This window comes from Thermobia domestica, chromosome 3 (genome assembly GCF_964235325.1).
Source record: "Thermobia domestica chromosome 3, izTheDome1.hap1.1, whole genome shotgun sequence".
Taxonomy (NCBI): domain Eukaryota; kingdom Metazoa; phylum Arthropoda; class Insecta; order Zygentoma; family Lepismatidae; genus Thermobia; species Thermobia domestica.
In genome coordinates this window covers 84,711,459-84,734,110 of record NC_137456.1, presented here as the reverse complement: position 1 = coordinate 84,734,110, position 22,652 = coordinate 84,711,459, and the positions used below count along the sequence as shown (strand labels likewise).

General features: G+C 36.6%; 1 protein-coding gene across 2 annotated transcripts in view; it reads right to left on the bottom strand.

Annotated features, from left to right (window-relative positions):
• LOC145680565 (cyclic GMP-AMP synthase-like receptor) overlaps positions 1-22,652 on the bottom strand; it is a 43,868-nt gene that overhangs the window by 17,212 nt on the left and 4,004 nt on the right. Inside the window, exon 2 of one of the 2 annotated variants that reach the window (XM_081751201.1) lies at positions 3,858-5,455. The exons of the other annotated variant lie outside the window; for it this stretch is intronic. Coding sequence (XP_081607327.1) covers positions 4,322-5,446 — 1,125 coding nt within the window. The 5' untranslated portion in view covers positions 5,447-5,455 and the 3' untranslated portion in view covers positions 3,858-4,321. Of the gene's footprint in view, positions 1-3,857; positions 5,456-22,652 lie in introns of those variants that run through there. 2 annotated transcript variants of the gene reach the window in all.

Genomic DNA, 22,652 nt, shown 5'->3' with positions numbered 1-22,652 from the left:
CATCAAAAATCTGAGTTTGAGAATTTGAGCTTTCGGTGGTCCTTCAGCGTAAAGTTGGTAGGACCACTTTTCACATGGACTTAGAGCCTTGAAATTGAAAACTCAAATTCTGGGAGTTGGTTTTCTGAGAGCTCAAATTCTACTGAATATCTGCACGGTTTCAGAATTTGAGCTGTTGGTGTCCTGGTATGATGTGTTCGAAATTACAGCTTTTAACTGCACTTAGACGTTTTAAATTGAAAGCTCAAGTTCCGGGAGTTGGTTTTTTTGAAAACTCAAATCCTGGTGAATATCTGGACCGAGTTTAAGCTTTCAGTTGTCCTGCAGCGTGAAGTTGACAAGACCATCTTTCAAATGAACTTAGAGCCTTTAAATTGAAAGATCAGATTCTAGGAGTTGGTTTTTCTGAGAGCTAAAACTCTGCTAAAATTCTGCACCGATTTTCAGAATTTGAGCTGTTAGTGGCGCAGTTTTGAAGTGGACATAGACCCTCAAAATTGAAAGCTCAAATTCCGGGAGTTGTTTTTTTTAAACCTAAAATTCTACTGAAAAATATCTAGAAGGACTTTGAGAATTTGAGCTTTCGGTGGTCCTGCAGCGTGAAGTTGGCAGGACCATGTTTCAAATGGACTTAGAGCCTTTAAATTGAAAGCTCAAAATTTGGGAGTTGGTTTTTTTGAAAGCCCAAATTCTACTGAATATCTGCACGGAGTTTGAGAAGTTGAGCTTTCGGTGGTACTGCAGCGTGAAGTTGGCAGGACCAACTTTCACATAGACTTAGAGCCTTTAAATTGAAAGCTCAAATTCTGGAAGTTGTTTTTCTGAGAGCTCAAATTCTACTGAATATCTTCACGGAGTTTCAGAATTTGAGCTGTTGGTGTCCTGGTACAATGTGTTCAAAATTGCAGGTTTTAAGTCGACTTAGACCCTTTAAATTGAAAGCTCAAATTCCGGGAGTTGGATTTTTGAAAGCTCAAATTCTACTGAATATCTGGACGGAGTTTGAGAAGTTGAGCTTTCGGTGGCCCTGCAGTGAGAAGTTGGCTGGTCCACCTTTCACATAGACTTAGAGCCTTTAAATGGAAAGCTCAAATTCTGGGAGTTGGTTTTTCTGAGAGCTCAAATTCCACTCAATATCTGCACGGAGTTTCAGAATTTGAGCTGTTGGTGTCCTGGTACGATGTGTTCAAAATTGCAGGTTTTAAGTCGACTTAGATCCTTTAAATTGAAAGCTCAAATTCCGGGAGTTTGTTTTTTTGAAACCTCAAATTCTACTGGATATCTGGACGGAGTTTGAGAATTTGAGCTTCCGGTGGTCCTGCAGCGTGAAGTTGGCAGGACCACCTTTCAAATGGACTTAGAGCCTCTAAATTCAAAGCTCAAATTCTAGGAGTTGATTTTTCTGAGAACTCAAATTCTACTCAAATTCTGCACCGAGTTTCAGACTTTGAGCTGTTAGTGGTCCTGCCAACTTCACGCACCAGCAATTGTCGATTTCTATGTTTTGGGTAACATTGTTTGAATTTTGTTAGGCACGTGCTATATACTTCTTAATGATTTCCAACGATTGCATGTGTGATCAGTAGATTATGACGAAACATTTATTTCCCATTTATTCCCTTATTTTACGACAATTGTTCTTACTTTTCATGAGAAACTTTAGAACTCTTGAAGTGCTACTCAGAAGTCTAGAAAAATATAGAGATTTTAAGATTTTTGATTTTGAATGAAATTAACAGCGAAACTTTAAAATCGCTATAAAATCTTTATTTACCCAGAACCATTGGTCTAATCTATCAGGAACTCTAGAACTCTTTGAGTGCGACTCAGAACTCTATAAAATATAGACATATTATGATTGTTGGTTTTGCGTGAAGTTAGGACCGACACTTGAAATCATTATAAAATCTTTATTTACCCAGAACTATTGGTCTAACCTAGCAAGAACTCTACACCTCTTTGAGTGCTACTCAGAACTCTAAAAAATATAGAGATTTTAACATTTTTGGTTTTACTTGAAGTTAGCACCGAAACTTTAAAATCGCTATAAAATCTTTATTTACCCAGAACTGTTGGTCTAATCTATCAGGAACTGTACAACTCTTTGAGTGCTGCTCAGAACTCTAAAAAATATGGACATTTTATGATTTTAGATTTTGCGTGAAGTTAGCACCGAATCTTTAAAATCGCTATAAAATCTTTATTTACCCAGAACTATTGGTCTAACTTATCAAGAACTGTAGAACTCTTTGAGTGCTACTCAGAACTCTAAAAAACTAAAGACATTTTAAGATTTTTGGTGTTGCGTGAAGTTAGCACCAAAATGTTAAAATCGCTATAAAATCTTTATTTACCCAGAACTATTGGTCTAACCTATCAAGAACTCTAGAACTCTTTGAGTGCTACTCAGAACTCTAAAAAACTAAAGATATTTTAAGATTTTTGGTGTTGCGTGAAGTTAGCACCAAAAATTTTAAAATCGCTATAAAATCTTTATTTACCCAGAACTATTGGTCTAACCTATCAAGAACTCTAGAACTCTTTGAGTGCTACTCAGAACTCTAAAAAAATATCGATTTATTAAACTTTTGGTCGCTAACTTCACGGGGGTGTCCATCTGTAGGCATAGAAGTTATCGTTAACGTGTCAAGGTCAAATTTTAAACTCATAATTTTAATTATATTTTCCAAATGTAATATTTGAACTTTATTCGTATACTCGAAAATAAGGAGAGTTTTCTTAAGGGGTGAAAATCGAAAACTACAATTTTCTCGAAAGCGACTAACAATTGTGTTTATACTTTATAAATAAGCATTTCACTAGTAACCCTACACTATAACCTAATTTGTTTTCCTACTTATTTAAAAAAAAAAGGATATTTACGGTGTTTGTTTCGTTTCAATAACTTCCTGTGACTTAGTTATAATGATTTCCTGAGTAATTTATCAACAAATATTTAACGATTAATCCTAGAATATTGCATAATCCATTTCTAGCTAAAGAACCCACAAAGAACGGTATACTGATGGGATGAAATGTCTTCGAATGAATTTTATTCATGAATAAATATTTCAGAATTTCATGAATAAATATTGCAGTATCAATTTTACAGTATTATTGATTATTTGAGTTGATTGAATATTTCAGTATCAATACAGTATATTGATTATTTGATTTAATTTGAGTTGAAAGCGAGAAAATTTAGTACGGTGGCACGTACTTCCAATCTTTTTTTCTTACAAAAACGAACAAGTTTTACGTGTTTAGAAATCTAATGTGTTCAACGGTTGGAAGATCACTGAAGTTTATGTTCTCCTATCTTAATATATTTCCAGTAAGATGTCCAGATTTCGGAATCTCTTTAGACACAAAATTTAGAATTTCAACTTTTTCTTGAAAAGAAATACGAGGTATGATCACAAAGTACGGTGAATATAATTGCAGAGCGCCCTACCGACGCTTTGTCCATCTCCACTAATAAACCCGATAATCCTGAACCTTTGGGGGAGTCAGTTTCGAATTTGAGCGAGTTGTGACACGTCAGTTGGCTTCCAGAGCTAGTTCATTGAGGGCGTGCTAAGAGTGTTGGGCATAATGGATTTAGAACAATTTGTCACATTGAGTTTTGCTTTAAGCTGCAAAAATTTGCCAAAGAAACTCACAAAATATTAAAAATTAGTGTGTGGCGATGAAGTGGTGCGATTGAAGGCTTTTTAGATGTGGCATAAGTGATTCAAAAGTAGCAATGAAAAATTTATATATATATATATATATATATATATATATATATATATATATATATATATATATATATATATATATATATATATATATATATATATATATATATACTGGAAATGAGTCGGTTGAAGACCGGCAATGATCGGGACGTCCTTCAACGTCAAAAACAGATGAAAACGTGCGAAAAGTGGCACAAATGATTCACTCAAACGGGCGAATGATTATTCGAGAGCTTTCTGAAGAACCAAAGATCTCATACAGGTCCGTGCAAGGCATTTTAATCGATGTCGCGACACACCTGACATGTATTTGCGACACAGCGGTAGAGAAACGCTCACCTGTATAGTATATTTGATTTACGCTTTTAATGTTATCTTAACTTCAGCCTGACACCACTTACTTTACAGTAAACAAGTTATATACAATGTCTTACATTTATAATGATTTCTATTTCTATAGAAAATAATGTTAATGATTGACTTCTTATTTCGGTTACTCATAAGTTGTGTTCAGTTAGTTTCAACACATAATGAAAAATTTCAACGCTCCTTATGTCAATGTTCACATTTAACACTTTGCATTACTCCAAGTACCTACGGATGAAATCTGGGTTAGAATCCTTCTGTCGATCGAAGCGATTAATAAATGCGTTTAGCTTCCGATACATCATGTCTAATTTTGCGTCATCTAGTTGCAATAAGTTACATCTTGAATCCCAATAATATTCAATAACACCTTCAGACAAGCAATCCAGCAAAATACCCAACATATGCCTAAAAAGGAAACTAAGACTGTTGTTCCAGAAGCCCGGATGTTGACGTTTCAGTTCCCAAAAGAATAATGTCTTGAGAAAGTAACTGGGTAAATCATGTTCCCACCCTTGTTTGTCTCGATACCTTTTTATTAGTCGCAAAGTGGGCTTTAAGTGTTGTTTATCTCCCAACATGTTCCTTTCTTGTTCAGAGAAACTTGTTCGCCAGCAGGTAAGACCTGGAGAATCATTATAAGGTTTAGGAACTGCATGCCAATCACCAGGGGGAAATATAATTCCTCGTTCTCGGTCACAAAACGATATTGCAGGCATGTGAATCACTACTGAAATATCAACACTGTAATTCATACCGTTTGACATAGAGACGTACAGTGTGCATGCGGGACCATGCTCCTTAATATGTACAGATCTCCTCGAAATATCTCTGCGATTCTTCAAAACCTCAACAGAATTTTTAATAACATCTTTTGTCCAGGATCGTACTTCATCTTGTTTCAAGCAATTTGTACGTCCTATCCAATTAAGTAGCTCGTTCAAATCTTCATCGTCCTCGTATTCTTCAAGATCGTCAAGTAATCTTAATCTTACGTATGAAGCCGGAACTGCACTCAGTGACACCTCAATATTTGTTGGTAGCCGTAGAACAAAATTTACATCAAACTCATTAGCTTTTACTACTCTTGTACCTTCGTAATAACTTCCAGTCCAGTAGATATACGGTGAAAGGTGATCAAACAATGGCTCCACTTCTTTCATAGTTTTAAATATCATGTCCACCAATTCTTTTTGGTGAGCAACAAGCATTTTAGTTTCATCGTCATCCAATTTAATTATATCTGCATTGATGTCCTCTAAAACTGTGTCGATTGTGTTTTTATCATCACTGTTGCTTGCGTAGTACCTACGTGAGTATCCAGCCCTATATCTTGACATGTTTTACCCCTGTAATAAAACAAATAAATAATTATTTAACGCATATTATAATAAAATGTACAGATGTTTTACAACACTAATAAACTATATAGAGTCTAAAATTTTAAGACTTGATTTGGGGAAAGAACCTCTACTTAAATAAGATTATACGCACCGAGTATATGGGTACTCCGGTGCTCAAGTACCGATTGGAGATTTTTTAATAGGTGCTCAGTACCCATTGCATTTTTGAGTTGGTAATTAATTTTGAAATTTTAGTCACATCTTATGTTTTCTAATGTGAGTTTTACCAATGAAGATAACTTTGTGGGAAGAATGCAGACTAAAAGCTTGACTTGATGAGTTGATTTTGAGTTTAACGTTCCGATCAACAGCGAGGCTATACGAGACGTGAGCCTACTGATTAACGTAGAATCCGAATCACATGAGCTCCCTCCGGGAATCAAACCCGGGTTTCCCTCGCCAAAGGCGCGTACGCAAACCGCTTAGCCAGGAAGAAGCTCGCAGACTAAACACATTTGAGAATAAAATCCTGAGGCGAATATAAGAGGGGCGGGAATGGGGAAAAGCGAAAAATTAATAATGAGGAACTGCATAAGTTATATCGTTTGGAACCATTGTTAAGGTAATCAAGTCAAAGAGGCACAGTTGGGAGAAAGTGGAAACAATCAAAATTTTTAACTGAAATCCAAGTGGAAAAGGATCATTAGGGCAGGGCTGGACTAAGGGAGGGGTTTGTGGGGGCTATAGCCCCGGGCTCCAGCTGCAGAGGGACCTCCACTCTGATCAAAATCTCAACTAGCTACCTAGAAGAAAATATAACCAAAAATGTGAAACACATTCCCTTAACTTTCCTACTGTACTTTCACAGAAATATATCAGGTGAAGTCAGCAGAGCCCACATATTTTTTCTAGCCCCGGGCCTTCAGATGGGTTAATCCAGCCCTGCATTAGGGAAACCTAAACCCAGATAAGAGGACAATAGTAAGACAGATCTTACAGAAATAGAAATTAAAAGTACCTAACTGGATCCAGTTGACTAAAGAAGTCAATGGAGAGCTTTGTGAATGCGGTAATAAGTCTCCGGGTTCCACAGGCTATAGAGTTAGTTATAATCTATTTAATTATACGATGCTATCTGAAATAATAATAATAATAATAATAATAATAATAATAATAATAATAATAATAATAATGTATACTGTACTTGAAAATGAGTCTAATTTTTCTCTAAGTATTTCTTTAAATGACTTCGAGTTTAGTCCCGTTATTTTATTTTATTATTTTTTTTTAACAAGAGGGTAAAAACTAACGGTGGCTAAAATTTTAGGAAATTCGGATTCCGGAAAATTTATTTTGGGGGATCGGAAATTTCACTTTCCGGATTTCGGAAAGGTTCTTGAATTCGAAATTTCGGACTTCGGAAAAATTCCGGAATTAAGGAAATTTCGAAATTCAGAAAAAATCCGTAATCTTTCCGAAATTCGGACTTTTTGAATTTCGGAATTTTCTAAATTAGAGAATTTTCCCAAATTGCGGATTTTTACGGAAATCGGACTTTTCTGAATTCTGGAAGTTTCTAAATTCCCGAACTTTTCCAAATTCTGAAATTTTTCCAAAATCCGGATTTTTCTAAATTATGGAATTTCGTGAATTCCAGAATTCTTCCGAATTCTGGATTTCCCGATTTTACTTTCCGGATTCCGGAATTGGCCATCCCTAGTGAAAAGCGTCTGTATAAATTATATGACAGTTGTATCAGTTTGTGTTTTGATTCAGATTATTCTCAAATGATTTTAGAGGATTAATTGTGATCAAATTATTACATCTCTTTCTTTTGATCAATATTGCTAAATACATTTGAAATTGAAAAACAATATATATATATATATATATATATATATATATATATATATATATATATATATATATATATATATATATATATATATATATATATAAATCTTTCCAGCCTTAGAATAAAGTATACGTAAACAAAGCGAAATGTATTACTCCGCGGTTCACAGTGCTTCAGAAGCGAGAAACGTGAACAGCTAGATCGTCTGCTAGCTTAGTATCATCGCATAATTTACAAAGTGTAAGGCTACGTTGGTTGGTAAATAATTAACGCACTGACACTAACAACTGCTATGCTGGAAATATGTATTTTCTCAAATCGTTATATAAACGAGATTGCTTCTGTTCCTGTTGTCCTCTTTTGTGTTTTATAACACGAGACTCATCGTCGCCATGGAACTCTTCATTCTACAATTTCAAATGCGCGGGAACACATACGCATGCGCAGTAAATACTATATGTCCAAGTATAGGTATGGCTGAAATAAATATTATAGGCCTACATATTGAGTTTCTTATCACAAAATGCAGGATAAATTCAGACATATTTATTATAAATTATTAATTTATTAGGGATTATATTGCGGTAGTGAGTGCAGTGCGAGACCAACAACCAATCACTGGTCATCGACCGACTAGTAGCCACGTGGGTTTGTTTACATCTACTTTTTTCTAAGGCTGGAAAGAGAATAGTTTGAGTTTACAAAGTTTAGATAGCTGTGGCAAAAAAAGAAAGAAAAAAGAAAGAGAGACCCCTTTGGAGTCTACAAATAACTTCACAGTTCATTTTACCTCAATAGCCTGTGTCCCCTTGATTCTCTTACAAACCTTCAGGCACAGTCCTCTAGTTTAGAAACCACTGATATATTGCGTCTGTTTTAAAAAAATAAGCGATTTTTCCTATACGTATCGAAGCGTATGAGTAAAAAAAGTTAAAAGTCAGCTCCTATGATACAACAAAAGTAAACTGTTAGCATTTTCGCTTCAGAATCATAAAATCTACATTCAATGTTCACAACTGGACGTCGTATAGTGTGTTTTATATTACCGGACATGTGCCTGAGAATCCTGTCATTTTCTCCAGGTTTAAATTGAGTTGAGTTGAGTTTAACGTCCCTTCCAGCAGCGAGGCTATATGAGACGTGGACTTACTGATTAACGTGGAATCCAAACCAGTGTTAGGTCTAACTAGTTCTAGCGTAAAAAAGAACCAGAACTATTTCAAGTAATAATAAAAAATATTAAATAAATTCTAATCACGTTCAGATAACTAAAAATCTGGATTAAACATGTAGGCTAAATTAAACCTGAAATCCATTTACTGCGAAATGAAAAGTTGATCGTCAAGGAGTACCACATTTTGAGAGTAAAATATTCCGTCTGCATTTATTTTCCGAAATTATCTGATTTGTTCATATGTTCTAAGTTCAAGTGTATTGTCAATTCAATTTCAGACATTTCACATCTAATGATATGATTGGATATTTGTATGTAAAGAAGGAACTGTAAAAAGATACGATCTACTGCAAAACATGAATAGTTAAAAGTCTACACAATGCTGTGTAAAAACTCTTGTTTGTTTATTTTTCATACATTTAAATATATTTTATATAATGTTTTAGAAGCAAATTTGAAAATACAAAGAAAAAATTTATCGATCCTTTGTCAAAAGTTAATGTTTGTATAACAAGTTAGCCAGATGAGTGAGTCCACATTCTGGCATTTCAGAATACGGTAAAAACTCTAATTTTACACAGTAACATTTTGTTCGACATTCGCATGTCAGGTAACATTAGCTTGTTTAATGGTGGGCACATGTAACAATGCACTATCTAAGAATGATACTAAATCGGGGAGAGCATCGTCAGAAATGCTTAATAGAAAAGATTTCTCGTACCACCTGCACTTTAACTCCCCCCTTCCCCGAAAAAAGTAGAATATCCCAGTTTCGAAGATAACTACGAACAATGTAATAAGGCATTATTCAAAGATTTCAATATTCGTTTAATAAAGGTTGCTCATAATGATCTTCGTGATTACGAACATTAATATCTCACGTTTAGTACTGTACGCATACGTGAAAGTAATACCAAACGAAAAGAAGAAAATTTATTTTAAGAGTTTTCTGACCTTGAGACTTCAATAACATTATGTTTTGGTATTTACTTTACACAGACTTTTTTTAAATATATATATATATATATATATATTAGTGAATTTTGAGTCCTTGTATATGGTTAACTAATTTTGGTAATGTTGGTATGAATATTTATATTTTAAATTTGCAGTTTCCCTCCCTACAACTTTGCATCTTTTTAAACCAAAATTTTCCACATTTTTAGTTAAAATTTTGAACCTAAAACTTCTAGTTCTCGTACGTAAGAATGAGAATGTTAAACGGAAATCCTAAAATTATGGAACAATTCTACTTCTCTAAGAATGTCAAGAAGCCAGGAGACAGCTTCATGAGGGACAATCGCATAAAATACAGGACGTATAAGAAACCAAAACCATAGAACACAATAAAATAGTTTAAATTGAGTGACGCACAGTGGGGCGAAAGCACTGAACTCTTGGGAAAAAGTAGGAATGCGCAATATGAAGCAGAAAATTGTAAGAAAACTAATTAGTTCGGTGTGTGCAATGGCTACAATAATTTATTCAATATGCAGAAGAAAGATTTGGACATAAAATAAATTACATGCAAACAACAAAAAATACACCGCTTTTAGGTGGCACGTACCAAGATGCACTATATGAACACGTCTTTGAAAGTGTAAAAGGAAATCCGTGGACTGAAACGTTTATGTTATTTCGACATTATTTCATCCAAAATGTAGAGTTTTACATCACAAAAGGGAATATTCCTTATATTCGCGCCTAAATTATATTATAAATTATATGATCGGCATAAACACGCGCGCTGGTAATATGCTTTGATTTGGCAATTTACTATTGGCTTACATTCTCGCGCGTGAAAGAAAAAAGTGCAATTATACAATTAACAACTGAAGAATAATAAAATTAAAGAAAATTTCTTGCTTCTCAAAATTATTTCAAAGTTGTGGCAGATTCGTTATGACGGTAATGATGTAAGGACGCTTCAATACATAAAAATAATCTCATCACAATTTCTCGATATGACAACGAGGTCTGGGGGGAAAATTCCCAGAATCGACTTATATTTAACTTCGTCAGTGCGTGTTGCATGAGGATTACACAACTAATAACCTAACACTTGCTCTCACATTCGCCCCAACTCAATTCAAAAACAGCACTACATGCAGAATGCGTTTTACCTAAAACATTTTCATGCACTATATTCCCCAAAAGTGAAAATATGTGCATTTTTTTTTTCTTTGCATACAGTAAGAACAATGTTTCCGCTACGACATGTTAATAAACACAAACATGATATGCCACGTTTTCTACTAAAATGTCATTATATCGTTTGACCATAGTTTATATGCTATCAGTACCACAGCATTTTCCAAATATGATATTATGTAATAAGTATCACACATCACATCAACATTCTAAATATACAAAATGATACATACACGTGGGTCGTGTCACCATGTTTACCAGCCGCTGAATATTTATACACACTGCCGGGGGCGCAGGGGCTAGTGGTAGAGCGTTCACCTCCGGTGCTTGGGGTCCCTGGTTCGATCCCAGCTCGCGACGTGTGGACTTTGTGCTGGACAAACACCGTGCTCGTGAGTTTCTCCCGTTTACTCGCTCCCACTTTCTTCATTCCACCATTTCATTCATTTCTAATTATCATCGTCTCCTTTAGCCTAGCCGGCATAACCGTGGGACGCAAAACTCTAAAATTTCATATTTTTTTCCATTAAAACAAATTATTTCGCGTCAATCTTTTACTTCACTTTTAGGGTTTTTGTCAAGAATTGTCTGGTTTGGCCCCACTGTGCGACGGTGTAAACATGGGAAAAGAAAGTCTATATTTTGAGTATAAAATTAGAAGAGGCCAAAGATAAATAGTTTACGTCATTGATTTCGGAATATACATCTAGTAAATTAAAATTACATGAAACGTGAAGGGACCAACATCCGGGCAGGGGTGCTTCAGTTTGTTTCTTTCGGGGGGATTAAAATGTGACTGATGGGCGGAAATCCCTAAGTAATTCGCATCCTGTAAAAATTCATTCTTAATTAAGTATACACATGAATCGAACATCTATAAAATCCATCTTTATATTTAGGATTTAGATTTCTGGGCTTTCGGTATTTATGGCCATTTAACCCGTCACGTACGAGGGATGACGTCCCTCGGCGAGCACACTATCCGCGAAAAGGGAAGGAAGCGACCTGGGACCTATATGTTAGGTACCACTCCGACATTTGCCTGGTGTGAGTGAGGAAATCCCAGGAAAATTTCATTCAGGATGGTTGGCATGAAAAGAACTTTTACACTTTTTCAACCGAGTGGCCCCACCGGAAATAGAACCCGGGACCCCCAACCAGGATGCGAAATCCCGGGGGGATGAAAGGGATTTCCCCCCACCAAAACTTTTACACTTGTGTTTCCCCCTCACCAAAATCTATAAGGAGGGGACACCTTAATAGGAAAATATAAATAGGTCTATAATGAAAATTTTCAGACAATAATTTTAAATGCATGCCTGTTTTTAAAAAACGTACGTAGTTTATTTGTAAAAGGATCAGGTGTTTAACTTTTCCGGTTGTTCGGTTGTTGACGAGATGATCTTTATTCTGTAGCGTACCAGTTGCATGCAAAATTGGTAAAATTTCTCAAACAAACAGACTGTTTTTCAATTTCATTGACGAACAGGTTTGCGGATAAGCACTTGCTGTTATATGTAACATATGTGGACGAAGAAAATAAACCTTGTTGTTATTTTTATGAATTAGTGCCTGTAGAAAATGCCGATGCGAAATCCCTTGAAGAGAAAATTATTCAAGCATTTTCCGAAGATGGCATAGATATATTTAATATTAAAGAAAACTTTTTTTTTTATTTAGTTCGGACGGGGATGCAGTGTTTACTGGGAGAAACGAAGGTGTTGCTGCTCAAATTAGAAGAAATGTCAACCCGTGCCTAATTAACGTACACTGCATGGCACATCGAATGAATCTTGTTTCTGAAAGAGTTTTTGGTGTTGTGAATGCTGTTCACAACTTTGAATGTTTATCAGGCGAACTTTCCAAAGTGTTCAGTAAGTCATCTACAGCTGCAAATCTTAAAAGTATCGCGACAGTCACAGATGCTGCAGGACTGCTGAAAATCAAAAGATTGTTTCACATACGTTGGATTTCAAATGAGAAGGATGCATTATTGGCAGTCTTTACATATTTTTCTTGTATAATGCAATTCCTACTTTTTGAGTATCAAAATACTGACCATTTCAACAGAGACAGTTTTAAACTGAGTGGTTTTTACCACAAAAAAATCTATTGCTCGGTTTTCTTCTGGATATTGCGTCCATTCTATCCAATATTAGTAAAACGATGCAAAAGGAAGCAGTTCCGTACAATGAAATAGAGAAAAAATTGAATCTACAATCCAAGCTCTGAGAGAAATGCTTATGAAAGATGATGTCTACCAAAGTTTTTGTAAAGATAAGTATTTAATGCACTGCAGACAAGCATCTGATACGGGGAGTGATGATAGTGAGTTTGATCAAATAAGGGGGCAGGTAACCCAGGGTTTAGTAGACGAAGTAGAAAGAAGGTTTCCTTTTAATGATGTGCTAAAGTGCTTTTCAGTGTTTGAAAATAAAGATCGTAATAGCATGAATGGTTTATACGGTAACGTAGAGGTATATAAAGCAGCTCAATTATTTGGATTGAATCTTGATACTGCAGTGTCAGAATGATTTGGTTTGATTTAGTTTAACGTCCCACGGTTGTGCCTGCTAGGCTAAGGGAGACGTGGACCTACTGATTATAATGGAATCCGAACCACTTTTGTCGTTCAACTGTACCCCACCGGGAATCGAACCAGGGACCACGCTAACCGAAGTCAAGCGTACTAGCCACTAGACCAAGCGGGGGTTCTACAGTGTCAGAATGGGAGAGTACAAGTCAAGTTCTAAGTCGGTAAATGATTTTCAAGTTCTTCAAGCTTTAACGCGGGAAGTTCGTTCTGTGTCATTATCAACTGCTGCCTGTGAAAGTAGATTCAGTGTTGTTCATATTAAAAGTTCCGAAAGAAACCATATGTTGGCGAGTATCTTGCAATTTTTATTGATAATTAAACTCAGTGGATTTCCTTTAAAATTATGGGATGCTGTTACTGCTGCTCGTACGTGGGTTTCTTCTGGCCGTCACATGTTCAACTCTTGTTACATACGGAACGAAAGTAAAGTTTAATCTTAAAATTTTTCTCTAAGGTAAGATACGTTATTGCAAACTATATTTTAGGTCTATAAATACAGTAACACAATCATTCAATACTTGTATTATTGTGGCCCTGTTCGGTGGTCTAGTGGCTAGCACACGCGCACCATCTTCGGTGCACGGGGTCCTGGGTTCGATTCCCGGTGGGCGCGCTTTACAAAAATTTGAACGGTTACCGTGATTCGGATTCCACCTTTAACTGTAAGTCCACATCTCATAGCCTCGCTGCTGAAAAGGGTCATTAAACTTAAATAAGCAGATCAATCGTATAATAGTGTTTGTGCTTTTATTTTCTAAAGTTTAACGCCCTACGAATATTCACCAAGGCTAAGGAAGACGGTCATGATGAGATGAATTATAATGGTGGATTAAGATAACGGAAGCACCCCGAGAAACCCCAACACAATTGTTTGTGTACCACAAGCAGAATTTGGTGCGAACTAGGATCCAACCATTGAACCCACGCACCTGAGGTGAGCGCTCTACCACTGAGGCAACACGGCTTTTTGTTGTCTATCAAGTATTTGTATTGAAATCATATCTGTTATTTATAATAATATATTGTTGCTAATAATACAATATAGATACATAGTATTATTTAGACTTACAAAGGTGACCGTATTTCTGAACGACCAAACTGAAACACTACGTACTTAGCGAAGAAACGAGAATTTCATAAATAATAATAAAATACTCTGACTCTGCAGCCCATAGGGATCTATGGCTGGCCAGGTGGAGCGCTTTAAGTTAGTAGTTCTAATGCTTGGTTAGGACATCGGTTCTCAGGGACTATCATTTCTGACTTATAGATCTCTACCGCTATTTTCGTGAATGCAGTCTTCAATATGATGGTAAACACAAGGGTACTGTGTTCCTATGAGAGTCTAACCCTGGACCATACGCACCGAAGTGTATATTAAATGCAGTAGATAAGTTACCAATTTTGGTTAAATGAATAAATAACATTAAAGTATTTTTAAATAACAATGACGACTAGTTTGAACATTTATTATTATTATTATTGATAATAATAATAATAATAATAATCCATTAATATTTCAATTTTTTGGAGGCTCCACGAAGCATTAGTGTTGATAAGTGAACTTCTTCCCCCCCCCACCATTTTCAAATGATTTCGCACCCTGCCCCCAACTTTATATTATGGTGTACGGTTATCGTCCGATTTGACAACAATGATTTCATTTATTTTTAGCACTTAGTCGTCCATTTCGCGATCATAAAATTTTTCCTTAACACTCAAGCACATCCTTTTTTTTTTTTTTTTTTTTTTTGTCGTAACCACACATGGTATGGGGATTCCCTCACTCTTTAAATTACTACCAATAGATTTCTACTTTAAAGGTATTTTATTTGGAAAATTTTCCTACAGTATAACCTACTTTCATACAGTTTAACCTTGGTGTGTCTATTTCTTAAAAACACCAAGAAGTTTCGTAATTGTTTTTGTGCGAGCACCAAAAAAAAATCTTTTGCAAAAATGTTCAAAGTGCAAGAAAATAAACTAAAATTTTTAAAACGTAAGCACACGCGGTGACGGGGATTGCCCGCACTTTAGAAATTTATTCTCCTCGTAACCTTTAATACTGTTTTCTAAAAGCTGTCTTTATTCTTACTTGAAACTACGTATTCAAAAGTAGATTATACTGGAAAACTAATGTTTGTAGGTTCATCCACATCACTAAACACGGACTCCGCATCACCTTCACGATCTGATATAGGAAAGGATATTTATGGTGGTTCAACTGTCTTTACCTTCGTCTTCTCTTATTGACTTAAATAGTTCTGAAACCCGTTCCTGCTCTTCTTCATACTCCACTCTGAAATAGAAACGCATGCACACGCGGTGAAGACTTTTCCCCGCAAAACTTTGTCATTCCAAAACGAAAGTTCACAGAAAACTAAGCGTGCCATTTACATACAGAAGGAAACAAATTAGGAAGATACAAGGCGTTTCAGCTACGAGCATAAATCTATTGTGATAACTTTTTTTTTTTTTTTCATCAAATGCAGGGAATCCCCGCTAACGCGTGTGCTTATGTGTTAAACAATAGCATAATAAATGTGATTAATCATGACCGACAGAATTGCAGGTGTCTAAAAAAGAAAATACAGATATTGAAAATACAAAGAATATTTTGTCTGCGTTAGAAGATGGATGCCGGATGTAAATACAGGGTTTTCATAAAGTCTGGACGGATTTAATTTGCTTATGATTAAAAAAAAAAAATGCTCATAATGAAATCAAATAAAGTGCAAACGGTAGCGGAAGAATTAAATTTTTAGTTGGCAACACTGTTAGATAAGCGGCAACTCTGAACACGTTTAGAGAGGGAGAGGGAGGGCAAGGGTCAGTTCCTTACCAAATTCCATCCATTGTTGTTTTCATTGTTGTTTCAATGTTGACTGTTAAAAGTAAGTTGTAAGCTGTATTGGTGTGTGTGTCTTTTAAAGAAATAAATAAATGAAAAACTCCTCTGAGAAGACTATTTTTTTTACCGTATCAAAGATGGCGTCGGTGAAAGAGAAAGTGCAATATGTTCTGTGGTACACAGAGCTAAAATCACCAATTCTGGTGTGCCGAAAGTTCATCAAAGAGTTCAAAAAGCCGGCACCGACTGAGAGTGCAATCCGAAAGTGGCATGCTAAGTTCTTGGAGACAGGAAGCGTCCTGGACCGTCCTCGAAGTGGGAGGCCGCCAACATCGCCTGCAACAGTGAGTGAATTCCAGCGCCGCCTACGCGAATGTGTGGACCTAAATCGCGCCCAGTTGGAGGTGTGGCGGTGAATGAACTGAGCTGGTGCAGATTACAGGTAAAAATTTAATCCTTTCGCTACCGTTTGCACTTGATTTGATTTCAATATGAGCATTTTTATGTAAATTATAAGCGAATTAAATCCGTCCATACTTTATGAAAACCCTGTACTTCTTATAGGTCGATCTGGGTACACAGTTCACAAAGTATTACTTTTGGGGACTCAAAATTTCTGCACTATATGAAGTGTCTTGAAAACAAACTAGTTCATTCAATAAATATTAAGTTTTATATGATCTACTTTTCAAAATTCTCATTGAGTTATTTTAAAAGGAGGGAAGTATGGTGAGGATATTTCCGTTCCCCATTGATTCAAACCATCGTGGCTCAGTGGTGGAGTGCTCACCTCTGGTAGAAGTAGGGCTGCCACTTCCTCTGAAAATAAAATTACCGGTATCCCCTTAAAATTCCCTATGTTATATTCCTTAAGTGTGAAGTATCTCTGTTCGGACGCATCCATGGGATGGAAATGTACTATTGTGGACAAAAGTACATTAGCATCTATATTCTGCATATCCTTAGTACATTCACTAAAAATGAGAAACTGAAATCGGCATTGATCATTTTATTGTATTTACCAGTAACTGCCACTTCTTTAAAATTATCGAAACAAGTGAACAAAAGTTTACGTGACAATTTTGGATTTACAAAATGAAATTTACTCTTTAAAAAACGTATACTTCATCTACAGGAAAGAGATTGCCTCACTTGCCATAGGCAGCACCCCAATGTATATTTTCTATAGAACTTATACACTGAGGCAGTATAAGGTATATAGAGAATATACGAATATTTGGTGAGTGACCTTGGCTCAGTTGGCTGTGTTGTAGACACGTAAAAATGGTCTTCTCCCCTTCCCCGACCGAGGTCTGCGGACCGAGGTCAACCCGAATCGGATACGAAGTATCCGGTCCAAAAAATGTACGAGTAACTACTCGCTCACAGGCGGGGCCATTATGCATCGATGAGTAACGATTGAGCATTTAACGGGACTGACTTCCTGCCGTGGCACACGTGCAGAACATGGAGCATGGGCGTGGCCGCTCGGGGCAGTTCCGACGGCGCGCGACCATGAGTCGCTATCATCGACAGAGGTCAAACCCCGCATATCCGGAAGGCACCGAGGAAGCTTCGCGGTCAACGATCGTGCCATCATCATCAAACATGCATTGTGCTAATTGTAATAAACGTATCGATAAGCTAAAATGTGCACAAAAGCGAATTTTGAATGGACAGTGGTTCTGTAATTCGTGTGCTATGAAAATGTATAGAAGAGACAATATTCGAAGCCGATCGAGATCAGCTTCCAAATCAGGTTCAAGTGCAGGTTCGGAAATAGAACCCAGTTCGGAGTCAGGCACTGGATCGGACACAAATTGGAATAGTGACGATGTGGTTAGTGCGGATGAAAAGGAAGAAGAGAAAACTGTAAAGCTACCATTCTCTAGAACATCAAAGACGAAATCGAAGTGCTTACTAGGGTGTAAGGGAAAACCGCTACGAAACGTGACAAAAGAGGCAATAAACCAAGTCATGGTTGAAAAGGCCATAGTCGTTCCTATCGGTACAAGGTTCTGTCGTGATAACTTCGAAAAAGATGACAACTGCAAGCAAGAAGCACTTGGAAAAGTGGTTCAACACAATATCAGTGAGGACTCAGAGCTGCCAGTAAATGAATGGGTAAACCTCATCACAGGACTAAGAATCGGTAGTTCAGTACATGAGAAGGCAAACGATCCCTTCTCAAAAATGTCAGATGTGGAAATGTTACTAGCTACAGGTAGAACTAAATGTTACGAGCTCAGTTTGGTGACTTAGACAATCAAAATGCAATAAGATAGAGCTTGGAGTATATCTGACAATGTTGTACGATGGTGAATCCCAAAGATCACTTGGACTAAAATATAAAATGGATAAGGCTCGTGTATATAGATGTATTCAGAATGCTCGTCAGTCAATGTGGATGAACTTCGTTCCAAAACATATCAGTGTAAAAATAGAAACACAAGAAGATGCAGATGCTCTTCGAGCTAATATCAAAAATAACCAATCAATCTTCGCAAATGCATTGTACGGAACTAACGATGAATCGATAATAACGGTGTGGGATGGTACGTACTTGTACTTAAATAAGAGCCTCAATTTTCGATATCAAAGAATGTCATGCTCTGGACATAAAAAGCGAAATTATGTAAAGCCAATGGTGATATGTGCTCCGAACGGATACATACAGTCCGTACTAGGAAAATCGGACGATGACTTCTGGGATGGAAACTCGTCAGATGGAACAGTTCTCCGCATGATAATGAATCAAACCTGGTTCAAGATGTTGTACAAAACAGGTGGTGTTCGTACTAGACCAAGGATTCTCCCATGTAGCAAATGAGCTTGAAGAAAAGGGATTTGTAGTTAAAGTACCCGTATCTCACCAAGGAAATAAATAGTTGGATGACATTCAGGTAAATAAATCAAAAGAATGCACAGCTGTCCGTTGGGTAATCGAAAAACAGGAATCAAGACCTTAAAAAATATAAGTACTTGGCTAAACAGTTAAGGAGTAGAATGATACGAAGTCTACTTAGAGACACAACAGTTGTAGTCGCCATGCACAACGCGTTCGGTAAGAGAAGATACAGAAAGAACGAAGCTCAGGCGGCTCAGAAGCTACTTAGCTTAATCAATGAACGCAACTGGCTAGCTCCGTTAGTTCAGCCGATGAACAAAGTGAGAGCAGCGTTCCAAAAGATGACAGCTGATGAAATACCAGCATTTCCGGAGTTGAGTGAACGAGACATGAACGAACTAGGCTCGACATACATCAAAAGTCTAGCCAAGTTATACTACTTCGGCCACGCGTTCAATGGAGAATATGAGTTCTCGATCATCATCCTGACTATGCCGAACATATGCCAGCAATTCCAATGCTTGTAAGAGGCAAAATGCAATCGCGTCATTGGAGCAGTAAGCAGTACATGCTGTACATTCTGTGAGACTTGGACTCAGATGGACACAAAGCCATCAAAGCACACTACTGTACTTGCAACAACGGTGCAAGAACTACAGGTTGCTGCGCACATGTAATGGCAATAATATGGTATCTCGGGTACTATAGACACACTGACGAAACGATACACGCTCCTTCAGACTTCCTAAATAGGCACTTCGACGGAAGTGCAATGCCACCATATGAACCTGACGATGAACCTGGGATGTAAATAGTGTAGATAAAGAAAAACAAACCAAAAAACGACAAAAAATAAGACAATCCACACAAAAGTAATAAACTACGAAAATAAAAAAACAAACATAAAATACGAAAATAAAAAAACATAAAAAACGAAAATCCAAAAAACAGAAATAAAATTTAAAAAAAAGTCATGCAACTATAAAAAATATGTAAATATAAAAAAAGAACTGTACATATACATTTTTTCGGCTACCGATTTTCATGTCATGTGATTTTCTCCAGATAATAAGATATACATTTTCAGAAAGCTCTTTGTCCATAGTTTCTTATTTTTAGTTTTTTTTGTTAAACATTTCCGATGTTCACGTACCTAATATCGTAAAAAACCTACTTTTTTTTCGCTCCTCCCATAGACCGCCATGTTAATTCAAACCGATTTTTAGGTATGATCCAGATGGTCATCGTACTTACATTTGGTATTAACGTACGCAGAATTGATCGCGCTACAACATATATCAATATCATTATTGTTCGCAATGGGGTGCTACAGCGTTATACGGGAGGCAATCTCTTTCTTTAAGTAGTCCTACGGAAGGAAGTTGGAAGTTTAAGGAAAGTTGTCATATGCAAAGTTGGGGACGTGAAACTAAACAATGCAAAAAAAAAAAAAAGTACTGACAAAATGCCTAAGAGTTATTTGCCAACAATCGACGGACAATTTAATTTTATCGCTATAACGTCGCACAATTACATGATAAATTATACACACTTCTCTCTCTATTGTTAAAAACGTTTCACAATAAAATCTAATTGTTATCAAATTTCTTATATTAAACTAGCAGCGTTCACCCCGCTTCGCTGGGGTCACCCCGGAACGCAATAAACTTTGTTACTTAGATAATTTTTACTTTTTCGCTTTCAAGTGATATGATAAAAACCATAGAAGATTGCAGTAAATGTTAACATTATATCGCCTGTCATTTATGTTAACCCGCCCCGCTTCGCTGCGGTCACCCCGGAACGCAATAAACTTTGTTACTTAGATAATTTTTACTTTTTCGCTTTCAAATTGCAGTAAATGTTAACATTATAGCGCCTGTCATTTATGTTAACCCGCCGAGTGACACGGTCATGCGGGTTGCATATAAATACGTTTATTTTTATACCTATGATGAACTAACAAAGGATTTGTACGTTATGGACACTTGAATGGTCAATTATCTCAAGACACTGGTAATTAAAAATTAAAGTGATATAATAAAAACCATCTAGGGTCCAAATCCTAATAACCCCCCAAAAATGAAAGAAATTGGTTCAGCCGTATTAGCGTGATGAGCTAACAAAGGATTTGTGCGTTCTCTTTTATATAATAGATAAATGAAAAGAAACTGTCATAGATTAAACAAAATATCGTTTAATGTACAATATAACGGAAATTTGTATTTGCAAAGGCACTGTTCAAGAATTTCGACATTCGTTTTTTTTTTTTTTTCTGGATTACAGATTTCAAAATACCGGTCATAATGGAGCTGGTAAGAAATTTGCACTGGTCACTGGCCTTAACCCTTAAGCAGGAGCGTCAATTCCCGTAACGTTAACAGGCGCGTGGGGTGTATTATTCTCCATATGTTTATTTTCATGTAGGTTAGCGATCATATGCCGAATCATCTTTAAACTACTAATGCAGTCATAGTATATCATATATAAACTATGATAATACAAATACCTCGAATAGCAGTTGAAATCCTAAAGAAACAATGATGCTACATTACAATGACTAAGAGTGGAGTACGTTATACCTCAACGCACCTGCTTAAGGGTTAATCAAAATCATAGCAATATTTCCGGCCAGGCCGGTGAAATACCGGCCAGTTGGCAACCCTAGATAGATGAGGTCACTAGTTCGACTCAGGCCCGTGGCTAGCCCAAAAATGTAGAGAAGCCAGCAGAAGTTAGGAGGGGCCCGATCCAATCATATAATAGTTCATCACCATATTATAATTCATTTGCAAGTCAACCGTAAACATTTTAGGGGGCAGTAAAAATTTTGGGGGTAGGCCAGACCCCCATATGGTCCTTCCGTGGATACGGCCCTGGTTTGACTCCAGTCCATTGTGATGGACATCGTGACCGTGGGTTTTCTCGGGGTTCTCCTGTTTGCTCCCACATTATAGTCCACCAATTATGTCATAATAATTGACCTTCATTATTCAATCGTCACTTTTAGCGTACAGGGTACAACTATGGAATATAAAACCAGAAATTTTATTTTCTTCGGAATCTTCAAATAACCTTGGAGACCAACTTCAATTTCAGAGACCAACTTCAATTTCAATCAAACTAATCTATCAGTCTATTTTAATAAATAGGCTTTCAGTTCGACAATCAACCATAATTTACGAATTGCTTGAGTTTTAAAACTGTCTTTAGTATTTGTGTGACGAAATACGTCGCGTACGTACCTATTCGAATACTGATGGGGGCAAAATTTGATATATTTACTAGTGATGGGCAAAAAAAATGGTTTTTCGGTTTTCAGGAAAATCAAAACCGGTTTTTGAAAATTTTCAAAAGAACAGTTTTTCTCCAAAACCAGTTCGGATTTCAACGGATCAGGTTTCGGTTTTCTTCAAAACTGGTTGTCTTTCCGAAACTGGTTCTATTTCTGACCAGAATAGTGTTTCGTTGTTCTCCGTTCACCGAAACCAGTTTCGATTAAAATGTAACAGGTTTTGGAGAAAACCGAGACTGGTTGCGGTGAAAAACCGAACCGGTTTTTATAGACCGGTTTATCCGGTTTTTAAAAACCCATTTTGTCCATGTCCTAATTTACCTACATAATGAGACCACTGGGGACTATTTGAATTAAGGTGCATCGAAATGCAGTCCAGGTCAGAAATATTACCGGGAACCGAGTGCTGATCTCAAATAAAAAGGGGTAAGAC